Source organism: Protopterus annectens, chromosome 15.part0 (assembly GCF_019279795.1).
Source record: "Protopterus annectens isolate FY-2018-M chromosome 15.part0, PAN1.0, whole genome shotgun sequence".
In the NCBI taxonomy this organism is placed as follows: domain Eukaryota; kingdom Metazoa; phylum Chordata; order Ceratodontiformes; family Protopteridae; genus Protopterus; species Protopterus annectens.
In genome coordinates, this window is record NC_056749.1 from 393,363,337 (window position 1) to 393,387,099 (window position 23,763).

The following is a 23,763-nucleotide window of genomic DNA, read 5'->3' on the forward strand; positions in this document are numbered from 1 at the left end:
TTTTAACAGTGGAAACAGGAATACAAGAGGTTAACTTCAGTCCAGTAAAACTTCAAAAAAGTAGCTGAAATTAAATTACTTTATAGCAGCTACAGACACAATGTCTGTGCTGAGAAGCTTTCTGTATTGTCTTGGAAGTGTTTTATTGATATATGACTTCCAGTATTTGCCAAAGATCTGAGAAAAGCCCTTATCTTGCTGTCTTGATCTGTATAAACTATATGACAAACTGGATGTGATGGCATGTGTGAATATCACATATAGAGTGACAGCATGAGTGAACAGCAGGGTAACATTTTTTGTCTTGCAATAAACATGAACAACAATATTTTAAATTTACATTTCTTAAAGTGTTGTTTTCTATACTTATAATTATGTATAAATATATATACAATACTAAAATTGGGCATCTACTGATATCCAGAACTGTCAAAACTTTGCAAAAACTACATGCAGTGGATTAAAAATTATTTAATGACCATATTTTTCTTAAGAAAAGTTTCTATTTTTCCTTCTGTCATCTGTACTTGTTTTAGTTTGTGGACTTCAAAATAATGGACATAAACAAATTCAACTGCAGTACAGTGCAGTTGTAGATTTTTAAGTGCTATGAGCAAGAATGTAGTTATTCCAATTACAACAGACCTGGTTAGTAACATTTTATTTATAAATACATTTTTCTTGCTAACATTAATGATCATTTTGGCTTTTTATTAAGGCAAAAATAATTGAGGCAGAAATGCCAACATGTGAAGTGAAACCCGACAGTTGTCAGGTTATAAGTACTTCTTGGGCTATATGGTTAGGACCACATGTTTACTAAGGAAAAACTAGTCTTTGAATGCTTTCATGATGAAAAACTAAGCCATCAAAATTGCATTCAGATATCATTTTGAGAATAATGCACCCCTGCACAACTGATGTTATTGTAGCACATTCAGCGTCATGATCACACTCTAAAACTTAAAAAAATGTTAACTTGTTATTCATGGCCCTGAATTGAAAACCAGTTTTAATAGCTCTTTGGGATGCCTAACAAAAGCTTATCAAGGACTGTTAAGATCTGGTCTCATACTAGGAACTACAAACTGACACTGCCAGATAAGGTTAGTTGCACTGTACAGAGTTATGATTGGGTCTCCAAATCATAATCTTACATTGTGTGCTCTTCACTTAAATACTAAGATTCACCTCTTGAACTTTGCTTTTGATATAAATTTCTTGGCTTCAATATCTCAAACACATAATTGGATGGTTATGATTGAAGACCCTGTTTTAATACTCAAAATATGAAATGCTGGTTCACTGTAGCATGGATACATCAGCTTTGCTGTGGCACATTCAAGAGAATCTGCATTTTCAGCAAAAGGGATAAAGATGTTGACCCTCATGGCTCTGTGGAAGAAGCAGTCAGCTTCAACTGTTTACCGTATTCTATATGAAAGCTTAGTTCCTTGCAGTATTTTATTTTGCAGCTCTCAAATCTGAAATACTAAATGGAATATATTAATTTTAAAAGCCTTTAAAACCATTGAACACTTGGGTGTCTTAAACCCATCTTGATAGCAGTCAGATTCCAAAAGTGTGAACCCTTGGTAGCAAAAGAACTTATCTCAGATGACTCAGGCCACACAAACACATACACACAGCTGCTATGGCAACTCCTGGGTGGCACAACAGTGAACACAGGCAGGACAATAAAGCCTAATTCCTTCAGGTAGATAGAGGATCCAGAGTGCCTACACAAATAAGCCGCAATCATATCATTATGCTGCCAAAGAGGAATTTTGTTGAGTCAGTAAATATGCCAGTTCTAATTTTGTGTAAAGTAAATGCTAAGAGGTTTGTTGAGCTGGAGATTTTTGGAAAGATAAGCATCATGGCTGCAAAGATAACCACAGGATCTGTAACATACAAAAGCTCCTGAAATAACAATTATGCAAAGTTTTTTAGGAATCACCTTCCAGACTGTAGTACTACAAATGACACTTCCAGGTCTTGCTATTTGTAACCTTGTGTCTTATTACACACAGTAAATGAAAGACAAAGAGATGATTTGGGCCACCAGAGTACAAGCTTTGTTCCCATGGATAGTGGACAGTAATCATGGCCACTGTAAGATGTGCAACAGTATGACTGGAAATTATTATTTTATCTAGAAACACATCAGAGTAGTGGTCAAAACAAGGGACTATGGGCTCCATTATGAATCTTTTATCATGACAGATTGTACCTAGCCACAAGGCTGCTTTTGTATAGTCTACCATCTTAAAGAAACTCATGAAACTCATTTTACCAAATTTTGGAAAAGTAGGACAGCATGGTACAAAGGGAGGTGGCTCGTACCAGAACTTACAAAACCACCTTATGAATGTCAAGCCACATTACCAGAAGCTGGAAAATGTTAGCCTTGGGTGAGTCTGATGGGAATGAACAAAACCAAGCTAAGAGAAAATTGAGATTGTGTCCATGTGTCTTGTCTTTAAATTACATCTTCTCATAGTTATTGAGATAAGACTTTGGCTTTATAACCATCACCAGACAATTAGCCCTCGATTTCCCTTTGTGATTTTCCTCACTGTTATAGAAAAATGCAATTAACAACTATGGATTTGATTAAGTATGACAAAAATGCCCTGAAGAATCAAACAAGGGCCATTTTATCTGCAAAGTGGGGAGATAATTTGTTCACCATGCATATAATATATAACAATAACAGCTTAGGGTACACTGAAATAGTTTTTCTTTTTCCTCAGGTACCTGATAGCGTAAGGTATGGAACCTGTACCACTGGGTCAACATCTTACACAATTAACACAGTGCAATATAGTTTTGGCCACAAACTTAATGAGACATTTTGAGAATTCTTCTTTTGGCTGTTCCCATTAGGGGTCACCTCAGCGAATCATCTCTTTACATTTCTTCTTGTCCTCTGCATTTTGCTCTATCACACTAACCACTTGCATGTCCTCTCTCACCACATCCATAAACCTTATCTTAGGCCTTCCTCTTTTCCTCTTACCTGGCAGCTCCATCTTAAGCATCCTTTTCCAAATATACCCAGAATCCCTCCTAAGCACATGTCCAGACCAATGCAATCTCACCTCTCTGGCTTTGTCTCCAAACCGTCCAACCTGAGCTGGCCCTCTAATATACTCATTTCTAATCCTGTCCATCCTCATCACACACAATACAACTCTTAACATCTTTAACTATGCCACCTCCAGCTCTGATGCCTGTCTTTTCATCAATGCCACAGTCTCCAACCCATATAACATAGCTGGTCTCACTACCCTCTTGTAGACCTTCCCTTTCACTCTTACTGGTACCTGTCTGTCACAAATAACTCCTGACACTCTTCTCCACCCATTCCACCCTGCCTGAACTTTCTTCATCACCTCTCTTCCACACTCACCATTACTCTAAACTGTTGATCCCACATATTTAAAATCATCCACTTCCAACTCTACTCTGCATCCTCACCATTCCTCTATCCTCCCTCTCATTCACACACATATATTCTGTCTTAGTCCTGTTGACCTTCATTCCTCTTCTCTCTAGAGCATATCTCCATCTTTCCAGGGTCTCCTCAACCTGTTCCCTACTCTCACTCACTACAGATCACAATGTCATCTGTAAACATCATAATCCATGAGGACTCCTGTCTGATCTCGTCTGTCAATTTGTCCATCACCATTGCAAATAAGAAAGGGCTCAGATCTGATCCTTGATGTAATCCCACATCCACCTTGAACGCATCCATCACTCCTACTGCAGGCATCACCACTGTCACACTACTCTCGTACATATCCTGCACCAGTCAAATACTTCTCTGCCACTTCTGACTTCCTCATACAATACCACAACTCCTCCCTAGGCACCTTGTCATATGTTTTCTCTAAGTCCACAAAGACACAATGCAACTCCTCCTGACCTGCTCTATACTTCTCCATCAACACCCTCAGAGCAAACATCACATCTGTCGTGTTCTTTCCCGGCATGAAACCATACTGCTGCTCACTAATCATCACCTCTCTTCTTAACCTAGCTTCCACTATTCTTTCCCATGACTTCATGCTGTGACTGATCAATTTTATCCCTCTGTAGTTACTACAACTCAGCACATCACCCTTATTCTTAAAAAATCAGTACCAAAACACTTCTCCACTCCCCAGCCATCCTCTCACTTTTCAAGATTTCATTAAACAATCTGGTTAAAAACTCCACTTCCCTCTCTCTTAAAAACCTCCATGCTTCAACAGGTATGTCATCTAGACCACAGCCTTTACATTCTTCATTCTCTTCATAACTGTCCTTACTTCCTTCTTGCTAATCCTTTGCACTTCCTGATTCACTATCCCCACATCAGCCAACCTTCTCTCTCTCTCTCTCTCTCATTCTCTTCATTCATCAGCCTCTCAAAGTACTATAATGATATTGCACATGCAGAGTCCAGCCAAGTTGTACTGAAGTGATGTTTGCAATATCATTACTACATTAATATAAGTAAAGCAGTTTGTTAACACATCTGTCCTTCCATTAGCCCCATCACATACTTCTATCATGTATGCACAATTACTAGAGCACACCAAATATTTTTCACAGTAATCACTTATTTCTGCTGCAGCTGTAATAATTTCCTGTTTACAAATGATAGCTTACAGTATTCCCCAAGTGAATAAAACAAACATTTCTTGAACTGACCACAATAATCTTATCTCACATTAAACTTTTAATATTAATTTGCCACGGTTCTATTATTTTCCCTTCCTTTAAAAAGTCTGAAGTTTCCTAACTAAGCAACTTGAGTAATCCTTGGGTAATATGATGGTGCTGTAACAAGTCCAGGGACCTTTATGTGTTTTGTATGTGAATGAGGTATTTTTACCTTTATCTCTAGCAATCATACTAATATGCCAGTGTCTAAGGCATTATATCTGTGTAGTTGCTTATCCATTAACACTTATCCTGTTATACTTTTGCCATAGGAAAGTGAGTTTACCCAAAAACGTCTGCATTTGTATAGTCAGTATAAAAGACTCCATTGACCTTATTTGCATAATGACATAGCGCATCTTTTCATGGATTAATGCTATGAAGAAATGGAGACCAGGACTGTGAATACTACCTAAAGTCTGGAAGGGAAGGTGACAACTTGGGGATCTTACTCTTCACTACATTTATCATGAGGGATTCTGCGAAGGCACAACACAACTATATTAGGACAGAAGAGTTGTGCTAAAATTAATTATTGTATGTTTTTTGTAAACATTTAATCACATATTTATCACATTATTAGAAATAATAATGCATTAAGAAAGCCTTTCAAGACATTTTTTTTTTCTGGTAAATGAGTCTGACAGTCTTATTTTATCAGTCCACATGTTAGGAAGAAAGATGGTGACTTAGAGAGACACATATGAAGATGGACAACTTACCTGAAGTGCAAGGGGTTTCCATCTTACATTTTTCAAAAGTGCAGGGGCTGATGTGAGGGTATTCTGTGGGCGTTTCTTTAATGTTAAAATCACCCCACTTGGATCTTCTCGTAATGCATTCACTAAGTTCTTCAACTGCCAGCCAACCTGGAAGAGAGAATTTCCAAAAAAATCTGTAGAAGCAGAAACCAGTGCTTTGTAGCTGTTCAATATACAGATGGATACACAGTGCTGTGTTTTTCACTTTTCCTTAAAGTATTTCATCAAGCGTTTTTTAAATAAGCATACTAGCTGAACATGTGGAAAGCTAGTTTCATATTTAATAAAAAATGCTGCTATTAATAATAACCTTTGTGCATAATATGATGGTATGACTGAAATGATGCTGACTTTACCTGTAGTTTTACATGGTTGGAGATATGTTGCCATTTCGGACGTTATGCAGAAAGAAAGAAAGAAATGTCAAGTAGATTTAGATAGGTCAGAATGAAATGACTTTATGATAATTTTTGTTTACATATTTGAATGATCTAGGGGAATTGCTGACCAGTGACTTTTAGTAATGGAATTGAAACTTGTTTTATATATGAATATTGCTGGGTACTTCTGCAGTGTTTGTGATAACTGCTGTTTGTATTTTTCATTATTATGTGACATATGTTTGGAGGATTTTGATGTTATTACCTTGTTATTTATTAACAATTGATTAAAAATACCAGGTAACATAGTGGCTAATAAGAACAAGCAAGAAGTTATGAGACTTCAGTCTTGAATGATTATTTTTCATATATAAGTGAGGAAGCAGATTATTATACATCTTTGTCTGTGTGTGTGTGTGTGTGTGTGTGTGTGTGTGTGTGTGTGTGTGTGTGTGTGTGTGTGTGTGTGTGTGTGTATATATATATATATATATATATATATATATATATATATATATATATATATATATAATTTCTGGGGAGACCTGAGATAATATTTACAGTACTGGGGAGAAATTTGGACAGGGCATTGGGGAATTTCCCCTGCTTGTGATCTGTATTCACATTTTTGTATGAATGTGAATACATGTGCACATCCCATTGTTAGTGCAGAGGTGGCTGGGAGGATGGTCTGCCAGATGGAATAGCAGAAGAGTGCAGAGGTGAATGCCAGCTAACTAGTAGCATGTGGCTTTATGATGGATTCAGAGGATGTGTTCCAGAGGAGGCTGTATGAGACGGCCATAGAGGAGTGTATGGTTACAAGTCTCCAGTTGGGAGGGTTGTAGGGTGATATCTAATAAACCAGACTGAGCCATACAATGAGAGGCAGCAGCAGCCACACAGGAAGGAGGGAGAAAGAGAAAAAGGCAAGGAAAAAAGTTAGTTTATAGTGAGAATATAGATTAAAAAGGAAAAGGAACTGAACAGATACAAGGTATAGGGCAATGTAATTCTAGCATTGTAAACAGACATTCAAGAGGTAAGAGCATTTGTTTTAATTAAAAGGGATGTTTTGTGACATTTTTGAGACTGTGCAAGCCATGTGAAGACTTATGGATTATGATACAAGAAGAAATACTATAGACACAAAAAAGGTATTGGATGGGGAAATAATATGGAACATAGGGAATGAACAGTTTTCAGGCATAGCATATTTTTTATAGAAGAGTAATTAAACATTTTGATATTATATTAGTAAAAATGGGAAAAACAGCTATCATAGATTTAAGATGGCAAGAAAAGTGTATAGAATTATTGCTATATATGCACATTTAATTAGTAAAGAGAGGGAAACTTATTTTAGAAAATATAGGATTATGTTTTTGTTAATATGAATATAATAATTACAAGACAGCCCTATTATGACTTAAGGGGTAATACAAAAAGAGAAAAATATGTAAATAAAGATGATGGGATAATAAAATATGGAAAATTAGTTATATAGGACAAAAAAGTATGGACTTACAGGGCAGATAATTTAAAAAACTGAAATAGGTTATTTTTGGTATCGAAAGAATATGAATAATGGAAGAAGAATCTAGCATGACAGGTTTTTCAGATCATTTGGAAATATGGGTAGAAATATATTATAATGAGGAATATATAAAGATAAGAAAAGGTATAGAAAAAATAAATGAAAAGTAATGGAATGAAAAATGAAAGACAGACATTAAGCAATTGTGAAAGGATCATATTAATATGAGAGTATTTTATGTCAGTTGGTCAGAATGGTAGATTGCTTTTAAAAGAAAATATAAAAATATTTATTGTTGAAAAAAGAAACAAATAAAAAACTGTAATAAAGCTAAAACGCATAGAGAAATGATAGATAATTTGGAAAATAACAGAGATTATTCTGAGAAAGAAAAAAGATTTATAAGAAAAATTATGAGAGAAGTAGAAAACTATTATATAAACAAAAATATTTTTTACAAGGGAGAAATGAAGTTTCCACTTATTTAAGTAACACAGTAAAGAGAATAGCAGTAAAATGAGATAAAAGAAAGGCAAAGAATGTATCAAAAAGAAAAGTCAGCAACAAATTACAGAAATTGTTGTAAGTCATGCAGAAGAAATGTTTAGTAAAAAAAGATACATGATTTGAAGGAATGAGAAGTAAAAAAAATTCTGAGCAAAATAATAGAGAACTTGGTAATTAGATTAAATACCTTTTCTAATTCATATAAAGTAAACAGTTACATGCAGAAACAGTATCAGGTCCAGATGGTACTGGATTTGAAATGTAAAAAATCAAAATGGATGGCAGAAAAATGTTTAATATGTGTATTTAATGAATGGTTAAATGATAGATTAAAATACAAGGAATTGTGTAGTGGAATGTTAAAATTTATATATGGAAAAGGGGAGAAAGAGAAGATATAAAAAATTGGAGACTGGTAGCTTTATACAATACAGATAAGATATTTATGAAAATAATATAAAAGAGATTTGAAAGTAACATGCAATAGATCATGGAGGAAGGTGTATACGGTATAAGAGGAAATGGATTTCAGGAATTATTAATTATAGTGTGAGAAATTATAAATTTTATAAATAGAAAGAAAGAATATGCAAAACTTATAGTAGGTGATATTAATAAAGCATCTGATTTTATATAGCACAATATTTTGGGGAAAATAATGAACATGTACAATATTAATAATAATGTCAAGCAAGTGTGTATAATAACCTATGAGAGCAATAAAAAGAAGTGTTTAATTAATAGATGGATAATTAAATGAATTGCTATTAATAGTAGTATAAAGCAATTGTGTCCTGTGAACATTTTATTTGTTTTGCTTATAAATTCAGTAGTTAGAGACGTAAATCAGAAAGTGAAGAATGCAAGTTATAGAATCTAAATGCAGGTTGAAATTCCAGTTATGATGTCTTGCACAGATTATATTATTATTATAGATGAAGTTATTATTTATTTAGCTGAAAGTTTAAGAGAATGAGGTATGATACTTAAGAAAGAAAAAAGTAAAGGATTGAGTGACAATAAAATTGCAGGTATTCAATTCTCTATGATGAAAATAGTTGTTTTAGGTATACATTTTGATAAAGAGGATCATAAGAAAGGATGGGATCTAATAATAAAGAAAATAAAAGGATGTGTGTATATCATAGAACATGTATATATTAATGTATAAGAAATAAAGCAATGGGTGACATGATAAAAATAGCACATATTCAATTCTCTGTGAAGACAATATTTGATTTAGGGATAACTTTTGATAAAGAAAAGCATAAGAAAAGATAGGGTCTGATAATAATGAAAACAAAAGGATATTTGTATGTCATAGAAAATGTATAGATTAATGTATAAGATTTAAGTATAAGAAGTAAAGGATTGGGTGACAATAAAAATAGCAGGTATTCAATTCTCTATGAAGGAAATGTTTATTTTAGAGATATATTTTGATAAAGATAATAAGAAAGATGGGGTCTAATAATAAGGGAAATAAAATATGTGTATATTATAGAAAATGTATAGATTAATGTACAAGAAAAATGTGTAAATCATTAATTCAGTGTTACTGGGAAAGATAGCAATTTGTCTAGTGTCATCATAATTCCTATAGGACATGAAAAACTGTTATTAGAAATATTTTTGTCTTGTATGGGAGTCAAGACTAAATCCTATTAAAATAGGTATTTTATATATAGACAGGGAAAGTGGAGGATTAGTTTTGATAAATCCAAGAGTGTATGCTGCTTCATTAAACACATATAAGGTACTGAAATGATAAAGCAAAAAGAATGAGAAATTAGTGACAATTAAAATGCTGTATAAGTACAAGGATTTTTTGGAGAATATAAGAATTAAAAGAAAAAAAGAATAAATAAAGAAATAGAGAACAATCAACAAAAGATAAGAATGTGGAAAATAAAAATTGATGAAGCTGAAGATAGAAAGGTATGGCATAATAATATTATGAAGAAATATTATTGTATAAACCCATGGGAAAATATTTCAGAAGCAAAGTAGTGGAGCTCTCAATGTATTCTTTTCATTCACTAATTGGTACTGGAATGCTGCTGCCATGGTCAAAGTTTTCCAAGATGGAGGAAGAAGCTAGACAACAGGCTGACAGGGGAATACTGAATTATTGCAAACTGATTCTCAAAATAAGAGACTGATTTTACATAGTTGGAGAGATAAGGTCTAGAAACTCCTGTGTTGATGGAGATGATGGATTAAGGTGAGATGAACACTGATAAGGAAGTCATTTGGAGTATTCTGGAGAATCATATGCTGGGAGGGGTAACAGAGGAGGTACTAGCAGTTAAATTGGGAAAAGGAGCTGGATTACCAGAAGGTGCTGACAGTAGCTTTGGAGAATGCTCGAACAGTTCAGTAGTTGGTTTTAAAAGCATGCCCATGCAACAGGGTATTGTTGTAAGCAGTAAGAAAACTAAACTCATTCATATGTAGAAATATTAAGCCAAGGCAAAAACATGCTGCACTTAAAGTTGATAGAAGGCAAAGACTTATGTAAAGCCAAAAAACAAAAAACAAAAGACAAGACCTGTGTTAAGAATCAAAACAATGAACAGTGACACTATTAACTGGTGTAAAGTCATGGACAGTATTACTTTGCTTTGGGGTTTAAAACAGAGGACATAAGAGCATTAATACACTTAGGAAAAGAAGACTTTTGAAAAGTTACTTTTGAAATATTTACTTCAAAATTTTATAAATGTGATGTAGAAAGTTTATTGTTCAGAACTTGAGACTACAGTTCAGGAATAACATAAATGTGTAATTCAGAATTATGGACAAAGAGAAACTTGAATTACAGATTTTTTTCTCACTGATTGTAATAAGGTATATATGGTGAAATATATGATGAAAGAAACATTTGGACAAGAAATGGGCAGTCAGTGTCGGGAATAGGGAAATACCACAAACAATTGTAGGCCTAAGAGTAGAAAATGCAATGTATTTGGTCAGTTTTGGTTTGACTGCTGTGTATTAGGAAAGGAAAGGTTAGAAGAAGACAAAAGTATTTCAGAAGAAAGACAATCAGATGATAATGTAACTGAAGATAAAGTTAGAGCAAGTAATATGGGGAGATAACTAAAAAACTAAATGCAACAACATGGAGAAGGATAATGTGTATAAGTTAGAAAATGTTATACAATGACAAAGCATTATAGTGCAAGATGAAAGCAGATTTGAAGCACTAGGAAGTGAAGCAGAGAAATAGGGAGAGGAAGCATTTGAGAAAGAACAACAACAAATAAAAAATGATGATAAAGCAACTGGATGGGTGAGTATGGAGAAAGAAAAGGAAAATAAAATCTGTAAATAAAACATTCAAATAGGAAATGGATTATGTAGAACTAATATCACTAAATGTAAGCAGCATTTAAAATGGTATTGTGGATGTGGTAGTGACTGAATGATATCAAAATAAGTATGAAGGTTATAAGTTTGTTAGATGTGATGCAAATGCAACACAACATTTTATGAAAACAGAATTTAGGAAAGAGTGCCTATTAAGAAATCTGGACAGAGAGGTGTAGCGCTTACAAAGAAAAATACAAGAAAATATTTTGATTGTAGAAAAAAGAATGAAACAGGAATAGGAGAGTATATAATGAAATTATATAGAACAGAAAAAGAAATAAAACTGTGATAGAAGAAAATTAGAAAGACAGCTGTATAAAATCAGAGAAAAGTAAAAATATGTAATTTAGGCAAAGATTTTTAAAAGGAAAAAACAGGAAATTTCATCACTTTTGGAAAACGAGGTTAAATAAGAAAGGAAGAATTAGTTGGTATAATGGATATGGTGTTTACCTGGTTTACTATCATAATTACAAAAATAAAAAAAAAGTGTACTTATTAGCGAAGTGTTTCACCAAAAGTACACAATTCTGAATGTTCCCAATGTCGGAAAACAGCTGTTAATGAACGACATTTTCGACACTTAACAGCAATCCCACCCTTCCCTTAACTCCCTAACTAGCTAGCCTAAAATCACATTTATGCAGGGGGGCAAGCTCCCCTGCACCCCCCCACACCCCCCCAACTTAATATTCCAACTCCGAGATCACACTACAGTGAGGAAAGGGATGTATTTCCCTAACCACACTGTACCGCGATCCCTTTACATGAGCGAACGTTATAATTGTGAATGCAAAATCCATTCGCAATTATACCGTTCGTTCATGTAACCTGCCAAAATATGAAGTATTCGAACATCTGTTGTTCGAATACTTCATAGCCGAGCAATTGCACGGCAAAATTGTAATGGTAAACCATTTACCTTATAGATACAAGGTGCAGGGTTTGATTTTTACATGGGATAATTGGCTAGGGTTAAAATGGCCCACAAGGGCAGTTATCCTAGTACTAATCTATGAACATATGGATGTAATGTTTGATGAAGACGGAAATATTAGATAAAAGGAAAGATAAATAATGGAAACTGGAAATATTTGTAGGTAGAATGTATGAAGAGGAAGTGATATAACAAGAAGTATGGACTGTAAAAAAAATCTGAAAATGTCAAGAATTCTCAAGAAAAGGGGATTACCATAAAAGAAATAAGGGAAGAAGCACTAGGGGTAGATGGATTAGGTTATGAATATTATTAAGATTTGAATGGAAATGAGAAGATAATGTTCTGTAAAATATTAAATGAATGGCTAGAGAAACTAATAACAGATGGAAGGATTTGTGGTATAGGAATTAAGTTTATTCTGAAAAATAAGAAAAGAAAAGATACTGAAATGTTTGACTGATATTGGGAAATGCAGATGATAAAATCTTCATGAAAATAGAACAAGGATATAAAGGGTTCTGGATGAAGCTATAGGAAAAGAATTTTCAGAATCAAGGGGAAAGAGGTGAAGGATATGTAATAATAGTAAAATAAGTAAAGGGTGATTCTGAAAGAAAATAAGGAAGTAAGGCTAGTGATATTTGATGTGGCAAAGTTAAGTTTAGTCTTGAAGCAATGTGGAAGATTTTAAAGACATATAGGACAGGACAAAAAAATGAATATTATAAAAATTATATGAAATGCCCTGGATGGGCACTATGGTTAATGGATAGATGAAAAGAAAGATAAAATTGTAAGAGATGAGTTAAAACAAGGATGTCCATTATATTCCTATGCTCATAATGAATGCAATAATTCAAATGTGTGTGTGTGAAATAAAAAAAAAAGCAAAATGGGAGATGAGAAAAGGAGTTTTGAAAAGACATGAAGAGAAGGTACTATTTTGAGTATAGCAAGAGAAAATATAGATAGACTTGTAGGGAAAGTAGCTCCATAAGATGATCCTACTTCTTACCTATACTTGGAGTTATAAGATGACTTGTTGCACAAAGTAAATAAGGTAAGAAGTGAAGTAGCATGCCAAGTTAATAGGCTCAAGCCTTTCAGAAATCTAGAGAAGAGATAAGCACACAGCCAAATTACTAGGGTAATACATAGGAATTGATACGACTAAATCAAAAATCATAACATTTTAGTGATATAGAATAATGAAAGAAGTCGAAAACGTCTGTTGCATTCTCTGAATAACACAAGGTAACCACTCATCAGGTTGTAAAAATCCTTTCATTTAAATGCCTACCATAGAAGTATCATTTGAATGCAGTGTGTTGGCATTGTTAGGCCATTGGTAAAATCCAGCAATGACGTTCATAAAATTATAGTTTTTTTGGACTATGCAACTAAGTGCCATGAAGCTGTCTTACTATACAAGACTAACACTATAGCTATAGCTGGAAAGAGAGTTTTATTTTCCAGAGCAGGCATACCTAAGGAAATACTCACTGTACAGGTGATTCTGACTATGTCCAGAATAATGCACCCAATAATGCGCCCAATGTGACAGTGCTTTAAGGTCAAACAATTAAAAAAAAACAGTAAACCATCCCGATTAATGCAGTGTTTTAACCAAACAGTAAAATCCATACTGAAAAATGCTATTGAAGAAGGGGGCAGAAACTGGGATCAATTACTATCATATCTACTATTTATGTCTTCGACATGCATGTGCGTTGAACAGCTGAAATAATTATCATGAGACACATCACATCGCTCCTATCCATTGTAAATGCAGTTTCTTCCAGCTCATATAAGCTCTTCAGTGAATATTCACAGTTAAACACTAGAGGGCACATTACATATATTTTCTACTTATTGCTGAAGTACTTTAAAAGTGATGCACTCTTTTCTGATTCAGATTTGGATGGCTACTTCATGCCAACATTCAGCTTCAATACATTAGTTTGCAGCTCTGAAGTCTTACACTGTGACCCTCACATTGGAAGATGTTCATCTCATAAACCTTATTTGAATGTTGTAGCTGACTGTACTCAAAAACTGTGTGCTTTAACACAAGTAGTTTGCTCTAGAGTGACATTCTAAAGGTACCTTGTGATACTGTATTACAAAATACTAGTGTTAAACACATTCATCAGAATTCAAACAATAATGATGGCTCCATACACAATGGAACAGTAGTGTGATTTTCTTTCGTAAATTGTGCTACTTTGAGGCCATGTGTTGGACATTCTGTGTGACTCCCATTTATGGAACTTAGCAATATATTCATAAACACTTTGGCCTGATACTTCTAAACTGACATAGCACTAAATGTAATTTTAAAATGCCATTTGAAGAAATGCTGATGAAACTTAAAATGTTTTCGTAATTTTAGTGCAAACATATGACTGATAATTGACCGTACATAACTTACAGATGTGTTTTCAACTTTGTTTTCACTAACTCCTTATAGGAAATTTAGCAGTCCTGTACAACACAACCCATCTAGCAAAATAGACATTGACTATAAAAGGCTTATACCATAACTCAGAAAAACATGTCACTTAGAAAGCACTATATCAGCTTATAAACTATATGATTCACATAAGTTGCTTTAGATCAGTTAAAGCATCTATGCAAAGAGTTGCATACATTAAAATGCTCTAGACTTTCACATAATTTTTTTTAATAAAGCTGACATAACATATTTGTGCAGTACAAAAATGACAAATGCATTAATTCTGCAGAAACCACTACAAAGTGTCGCTAAAAATAGGCATGTCTATTTGCTGGTGATTAAGTAGGTTGAGGATCCAACCTATGTCAGGGACCCATAATAATGGTGGAAGGGGTCTATGTGCCTCTTTTGGTCAGTGTGTGCTTGTCATAAAGCCCAGCAGTTCTCGGTCAATAAGCCACTAAGTTACCCAGTATCTAGTTGCCTAGCTTGAGTTACTAGGAATAGCTCTGTTGAGCAAAAGCTGGATCCAACCGATCAATCTGCCAGACATGAACTAAAGATTGTTGCACTAAATATAGTTTCACTGACAGGATTCAGCTTGGAAGTGGATGACATGATGGTACGGAGGAGACTGAACATTTTGTGTACAGGAGACAAGGTGGATGCAGTACAGCAAAGGTACTTGGCTTGGGATCCTGAAGGGGGAAGACAGACTAGAAATAGTGTAGGAATTGTAATGAGGAAGAGTCTTCTAAAGAGAGTGAGGGATATCATCAGTTAATAAAAGACTCATAGCAGTTGCTCTCCCATGTTAAGATAGGCCAGTGTTCATAATCTCAGCCGATGCCCCACAGCAGGGTTGTGCTGACAAGGAAAAGAGTGCATGCAGAAAGCAGTTGAAGGACCTACTAGATAAAGCAGGACAGCATGAGTTGGTGTTAACATGGGATCTAAATGCTCATAGCAGGACAGACAGAACAATGTATAAGGACTGCCCGGGTCTGAATAGGTGGAGAAAAGAAATAAAGAAGAAGAGGCGATTCTATACTTCTACCTGGTAAATGGCTTGATGGTGGCCAACACATGGTTCAGCACGACTGACAATCACAAGATCACGTACAAGAATAGCCAATATGCAACTGAGGTAAACTTTCTAGTAAGGAAAAGGCATTAGGATAAAATCAGATTGCAAACTTATCAAAGTGAGACAGTTAGCCCACACCATAAACCATTTGTGGCTACAACACATCTGCAAGCAGTGGTCAGAGAAGGCTTGTATCTATGGCCAAAGACAAACTGATGACCTGGAAGTTGACTGAGTTGAAAATACAAGAGTTCAAGGAAACACAAGGCTCTAGGAAGTGGAGGAAATTTATCCAGCTGAAGAATGTCAGCATCTCAAAACAGCAGGTGTGATGACTATAGAACAAATATGCAGCCAAGCTGGGTATGGAAATAAAGTACAGAAGGAAAGCAGGTGGTGAAATGCAGAAGTCCAAGAAGTTTTCAAAAGAAAGCAGTGCAGGAAAAAGTGTGAGAAAGAAAAAGCATACCGAGCTAAGAAGGGATACTGGTTGGCTATGAAAGCAGTTGCAATGACAACAAACAAGATATCAGAGGCACTCTACCAGCTTCTTGAAAGTGACTTGGCAGGATCTACAAGAAACTCTATTTAGTTGCAATGCAAAGACATAAAGATAAGGAAAATAGCCATCAGACACCGTTCATAAGAGATGCTAGCAATACCTTGCTCACCAGTCCATAAGACATCAAAGGCTGGTGAAAGGGGGAATTCAGCATACTCTGAATGAAGAACACCTGACAAAAGCTTTACTGCCCCAGTCATGGCCTACAATGAGAAAGGAAGAAAAGCCCATCCTAGAAGAAGTAAGGCCTCACAGAGGGGTTCCTAATGGGAGTGATGCTTCATCAGGGTTCACCTCCTAGCTCTCTCCTGCCCATACTAGCAAACAAGTAGGAGGGGAAAAATCAAAAAAGCTGCTGTATACAGATGATGTGGAATCACAAGCAGACTCTGAACAGGAGTTTTAACAAATGATAGAAGGAAATAATGCAAAACTGAAGGCACATATGATGAAAATGAGTACAGACAAGACTGTTGTCAAGGTAGCAAATGGGTGAAATCAGAAGATGCTGAAAATTTAGTTAATAGTGATGGGAAGTAGTTTATCGGGCTAACAGCTGTAAGTATCTTGCAGGGATGGTTGAGGAGAAGGGAAGACAAAAAGAGTATTGATGAGCAAATCATCAGTATCAGGAATCGGAAATTGAAGAAACTTGAACGTGTTAGATGAGATTATGCAGAGAATAAAGCTTATCCAGCCCCACTACCATTACAAATGTAGGGTACTAAGAAGGGCCCTATACTGCACAATATGATCGGACTTCCAAACAACATGGTTTGAACAGGATGGGATTGTTGAGAATGAGGATTTTTTTTTTTAGCAGAAGCCCCCGAGGTGAGATTATCAGAGAAAATCATGAACTGGAATCTTTAGATGGGCAACCAGTCCAATTAAGGAATGGGTAGGAACAATTCCACCAATTTCCCAAACCATGGAACAAAAATCAGAAGCAACCAACCCTTTTCAAGGAGCAGGGTTCAGGAGACAATGAAACTTTCACAACAAATAACAATAACATGCAATGACAGGATGGATTAATTTTCCTTACCTTTATGCAATGTGATCAGAAATAAATCACAAGATGTTTCTGTCTATAATTTTTCCTCATTTCAAGTGGATGGTCAGTGTTGTGATCTCTTGGCATGAGGATTTTCCTTTGTGCCAACTAAACATATGGACATGGCAACAACATTATTGGACTTGAAATGCTTTGCTCGTAAATTGAATTTTAAACTTTTGTTTCAAGATATGGATATTGTCATGGATCATTTGAAACTGTCAAGTAACTTTAATCCCCCAATGCAGCCAGTGCTACAATGCTTTGAGAGAGTTTGTAAAGCTGACATTCGGAACTTGGACCAAATGAACAGACGTGGGAAATCAAATATCCAGTCCAATTTATCCATTGAGGATCTTTCCTTATTAGAGAAAAAAAAGCTTACAATGAGTTATGGATCATGCAACTGGACAAAAGTGGTGGATTGGTGTTTATGGACATTCAAAGAAAACAAACTGAGAAAACTGACTGAAGGTCCACAGAGTACAAAAAATCTTTAGCGAACAAACCAATGTAGACCACCACAATCCTTCGATAAAACACTAATTTAATATGACAAGGCAAAATTCAACAAGCAGTTTTTAACACAGATAAGCGCTTTCGGGCTCTGCCCTTCTTCAGATGAAATAAAAACAATCTTAGTCACATTTAAATACCTAATTCAAAACAGTTTCCAACCAATCAAAATTTATACTGCACCCTCCTATCTTTGAGGGCGGATTTCATAAGAACAAATTCATTTAGTCCTGGTGTCCTATGAGCTAACAGCTCAATTATCCACTTTGCTTCTTCTCTCTCAGTGGCATCTACTAGGCTACCCTTTCTTATACTAGGAAATACATTTGCAATAGCTCTAAATCTAAACTGATGGTCATTATTTACTTCTATATGTTTATAAAGTGCATTGTGCATATTTCTAGTTCTTATGCATGAAAGATGTTGCAGAATTCTAACTTTAAACATATTATTTGTTTTTCCCACATAAAATGCTTTGCATTGCTGACACTCAGCTAAATAAATTATATTCTTTGCTCTACAATTGGCTTTTGCTTTAAAATGAAATAATTTCCCTGTTACTGGATGCTTAAAAACAATCTTTTTATTAATACAGTGACATGCCTTGCATAGCCCACATGGTTTTGTACCTACTTGACAAATGGAACTTTTCTTGTGATTACTCTTTTCTTGTGTTAAAATGTCTTTCAGATTTTTATTTCTTCTAAATCCAAATTTGGGTTCTATCCCTACTATTTATAAAAGAAATTTCATTTTAAAGCAAAAGCCAATTGTAGAACAAAGAATATAATTTATTTAGCTGAGTGTCAGCAATGCAAAGCATTTTATGTGGGAAAAACAAATAATATGTTTAAAGTTAGAATTCTGCAACATCTTTCATGCATAAGAACTAGAAATATGCACAATGCACTTTATAAACATATAGAAGTAAATAATGACCATCAGTTTAGATTTAGAGCTATTGCAAATGTATTTCCTAGTATAAGAAAGGGTAGCCTAGTAGATGCCACTGAGAGAGAAGAAGCAAAGTGGATAATAAAGCTGTTAGCTCATAGGACACCAGGACTAAATGAATTTGTTCCTATGAAACCCGCCCTCAAAAATAGGAGGGTGCAGTATAAATTTTGATTGGTTGGAAACTGTTTTGAATTAGGTATTTAAATGTTACTAAGATTGTTTTTATTTCATCTGAAGAAGGGCAGAGCCCGAAAGTGCTTATCTGTGTTAAAAACTGCTTGTTGAATTTTGCCTTGTCATATTAAATTAGTGTTTTATCGAAGGATTGTGGTGGTCTACATTGGTTTGTTCGCTAAAGATATTTATGGACATTAATAATTATAAGAAGATGGCCATGTTGTTGCTAACTGACATCTTTGAGAAAGTATCCCTGAATGAATGCAATATTGCTTATGGCAGGATTAGAAACAACCTGAAGGATTTGTTCATTGATCAATCCATAACAATTGAGGAATTTAATTATTTGAATTTTCCCATCCTAGAATTCTTACTATATTTTTTTCTCCAAAATATACATAAATCTCTGGATCAACCACCCATGTGCCCCAGTGTTGATGGTAGAGGTTCCATCATCCATTCCCTTACCAGGTTTTTACACATCAAACTGAACCACCTGATGACTCATGTGACCCATGCTTGTTGTGATTACTGGGAATTCTTGAGTAAGATTAATGTTTTACCTTTCAAGGATTCTTATATTTTCATTAAAATTGATGACTGGGAATTGTATTCTGTCATCCCACACGCACTAAGGATGGAATGGTTTTGTGACTTCCTCTATGAGAATGGGATAGGACAGGACATGGTGAACACATATAAGACTATACTTGAAATGGTGCTCAAGAGCAATTTCATTAAATTTAATGATGATTTAGGTCTTACAAAAAACTGGTGTTGCCATGGGGGCTGCATGTGGTGGGATGTTTGCTAACATCATAATGATCCAGTTGGAAAGAAAATATTTATTCAGTTATGACATTATAAATCCTGTGTCTTTTACACCTGAAACCTGGATGATATCTTTATTCTTTGGGAGGGTGGTGGAGATGATGTCCATTCCCTCATTGAATACATGAATCAAACCACTAAATTTTTGAAATTTACCTTTACGAGTAATTTCATGTTGCATAACTTGATGTCTGGTTAGAGAAAGGTTTTGACAATTGAAGGTTCACAGCCAGGATCTACAGAAAAGAGACCTACTCCAACAGCTTCCTTCACTTTGTCAGTACTCACCCGATGGCCAAAAAGAGAGTAGTAGTCAAAAGTCAGTTTGTATGGGCAGGGAGAATGACTATGGATGAGGAAGTGTTTTGGTATGAATGCCTTTTGTTGAAAAGCATGTTCATGAAACGAGGTTACCCCAGCAAGTTCATTAACAATCTAATGATTGAGGGCATGAACAAATGGGAAAATGGGAATTTTTCCTCTATATTGGGTGGTCCAGCATCAATAAACATTTCACAGAAAGACATTACTGATAATGAGGCACTTTCTAAGATAGCAAAGGGATGGGGCTGTGACCATGTAAATCCCTTCATTACAACGTTTACTTCTGATGGCATGACTATCAAAAACATTCTTGAAAAGAACTGGCATTTTTTTGACACAAGAGGGTGAACTAGGAGTTAAAATTGGTGTCAAACCTTCTGTTTTCAAGAGAAGCAGGAACCTTAAGAGTATTCTTGAATCCAGGCCCTTGTCTAAAATCCAAGGTTCGGGGATGAGAAAGTGCAGTTGCTGCAAATATTATACTTCCATTCTTGTGTGTAAGCAACTTAGTTTAAATAAGAGGTTGATCAGAATAAATGGATGTTTCAATTGCCTGTCTAAAGGGATAGTTTCCACTGCATATTGCATGAACTGCTCCGGTTTTTACATTGTAAAACGGAGCGTAAACTAAGGGACAGGATTTATGAACATCTACATGATATTCAATTTAATAGGGAGATGAATGTTTTGTTTAAACATATTCAGATGTATCCTGGTCATGTTTTTAGATTATGCATTCTTGAACAATTATTGCAAGACCCAAGGGGTGGTCCATGGAATGTGGTATTAGAGAAATGTGAACTCCTGTTGCAAAGACTAATGCTGACAAATACCTGGGTGTGAATGATTCTGTTTTTATTTCCACTGTCTTGAAGCTTAAATCAATGAAGAGAGAGTCTTTTCACTGAGGAATGCTGTGTTATTGTTTTAACATTTTTATATAATCTGGTATTTCCTTGTTAACTCTTTACCAACTTAATTTTGCCTCAGACAGTATTTTTAATGGGGCTATAGATCTGAATTTGGATTCGTTAAAATTACTTAACAACATTATGATTGGACATTTGCTAGTTGGCGAGTGATTGGTCTCTTGCTCTAACGTCCCTGTTTGGGATTGGTCATTTTTAGGGATAAGGGATTGGACAAAACAACAGGGTGTTTTGGATGTGAACCTATTGATTGGTGTTTCCACACATATAGTGATTAAACAATTTTTGTAGGCTTGGTTAATCGAAAGCCACCACCAGCTAATTGTTTTTATTTAAAGTTGTGGTTGTAATGGCTCATTATCTGAAGAAGTTTCGTAATACAGGATGAAAGTGCTTATTATGGTACTTTTTAACTTTTTGTTTTTTATCTTGCCTCTGGTTTTTATTACTTGTTTTTGGATTTTAATTTGTATCTCCATTAAAGGGGTTAGTATTTGTGATCCGCTGGTCTGTGCCATGTTCCTTATTTTTAATTTGTGTTTGCTTTTCATTCATGGTGCCACGTTTAAATTAACTTATCACATTTGGTTAGAGACTGGCTTTACTCGTATCATGGTTGATAATTATATATTACCCTAATGGGAATAAATCCAAAATCCAAACACACCAGTTGCAAATGTCGTGGATCCACAAAAAACAAATCTAGGGTTATCTCATGGAAAATTTATTAAAAACAAGGATTAAGCACTTTCATCAACATCACACGTTGACTTCATCAGAATACCTAAAGCCTGTGATGAGCCCCTATATATAAATGTAAAAGTTGGTTCCAATACATTATTGAGCCAATACAAAGTATCAAGGTATTTAAAGGTACATAATATCAATAATAACATTTACTGATGTAACTCATTAAAAATGAATGTATAAATAGTTAAACATTCAAATATGCATTTCAACAACAAAAATATACATTTTAACAATGAGAAATCAGAACAGGCTTAATGGGGATACTGTCATTTAATCCGGGGGGGGGGTTGTGGCATCCAATAACAACTGCCACTTTACCTCTTTCTCCTCAGCACACTTTTGATGTTCCCTCCCCTCGGATTGTCAAAAACCTGTTCCAAAATAGCAAACTTAAAAACATGATCATTCCCTTCCTTCTCTATGTGTCTGTATAAAGCATTATTTGAGTTCTTTTTTTCTAATGTTATATTGATGGTCATATATTCTGTTCTTAAAAAGTCTGTCGGTCTTTCCAATGTAATAATCTGGACAAAGCATACACTTTGCCAGATAGACCAAGTGTCTGGTGTTACAATTTCCTTTTCTAAATCTAACTCCCGTTCAATTAACATTGTCCACGATAATGCTTTCCTTCTCTAAGATATAATGACAGTAATTGCAGCTTCCACATTTTTGTGTATGGCCCATCTTCTTACTCCTTGTACCATTTCCTCTGCTCATTTCTAAAGTCCTTTTAATATTTTTATCCATCTTAAAGACAAAAGTGGGTTTGTCTTCTAATAAATGGCAAATGTCCTCATCAGATTTCAGAATATTCCAACTATTACTTATTAAATGTTTAACCTTCTCTGCACAGGGACCAAATTTAATAATACATGCCCTATTATATTGTTGAATATTAGCTTCATCAATACTAGAATCTAAGGCCTGTGCAGGAGCCCTTTTTCCTAATAAAGGTTTGTATTTCTTGTTCCACTCTCTCACTACATAGTTGGCCACATCTCTGATTAAAACTTCTGGGTACCCCCTCTCCAGAAATAAAGAACTTATGTGTTCTATTTCCTGAATCATGTCTTCATAGCACCACATCATCCTTGCTGTTCTTATACATTGTCCTTTGAAGATGTTCCTGAGCATTTTCCTTGGATGATTACTCCCATATTCTAGATAGTTGTTACTAAAAGTAGGCTTCCTAAAACTTCTAGATTTGAAACCTGTAGATGTCTTAATAATGAGAGTATCCAGATATGCTATTCTTTCTACATCCACCTGATGTGTAAATTTCAAAAACGTACTAGTGCTGTTTATATACTCATAAAAGAGTTTATACTTTCACTAGGGCCATCCCATAATATAAAAATATCCAGAAAATGGAAGTACAATCTAATGGGAATAACTGGGATTATAGCATAGATAATATGAGGAGACCCATGTAGATATAGGAACATATAGGAGCTGCCACTGTCCATTAGTAGTACAGGGGGCAGTTCTAGGGTAAATTTTCTGTTTCCCATCCATATGGACAGGGATGAACTTTGTTTTATGTGGATGGGGAATATGTTCCAGAGGAATATTCTCTGCAAGATATACTTGTCCCTCTAAACTATTCATGTGGTGATGTCATTTGACTTGCTGATATGCAGTCAGTCCATGTAGGACATTTTGTTTAGGCCTCATATTCTTTTGGCAAGAAATCTCTTTGGGAATTTCAGTTGTTGCATGTGTTTGGAAACATACATAGCAAAAGGGACATTATACTCAATAACTGGCCTAATGAGGGGTGAGTAAAAGGGAAAAATTACATCCCTCGATCTAGATACAGTCTCTTTCCTAGTTTGCAGTAATCTGCAAATTTAGTCAGCTAGAGCAATTTGGTATTGGCTTTTACTTAAAAAAAGTAGA

General features: G+C 34.9%; 1 protein-coding gene across 1 annotated transcript in view; it reads right to left on the reverse strand.

The window, feature by feature from the left end:
* The window catches only part of LOC122789837 (connector enhancer of kinase suppressor of ras 2-like), a 2,725,661-nt gene that overhangs the window by 251,699 nt on the left and 2,450,199 nt on the right, over positions 1-23,763 (reverse strand). The window contains exon 9 of the mRNA XM_044057275.1: positions 5,439-5,585. Within this exon, the coding sequence (XP_043913210.1) occupies positions 5,439-5,585 (147 nt within the window). The remainder of the gene's footprint in view (positions 1-5,438; positions 5,586-23,763) is intronic.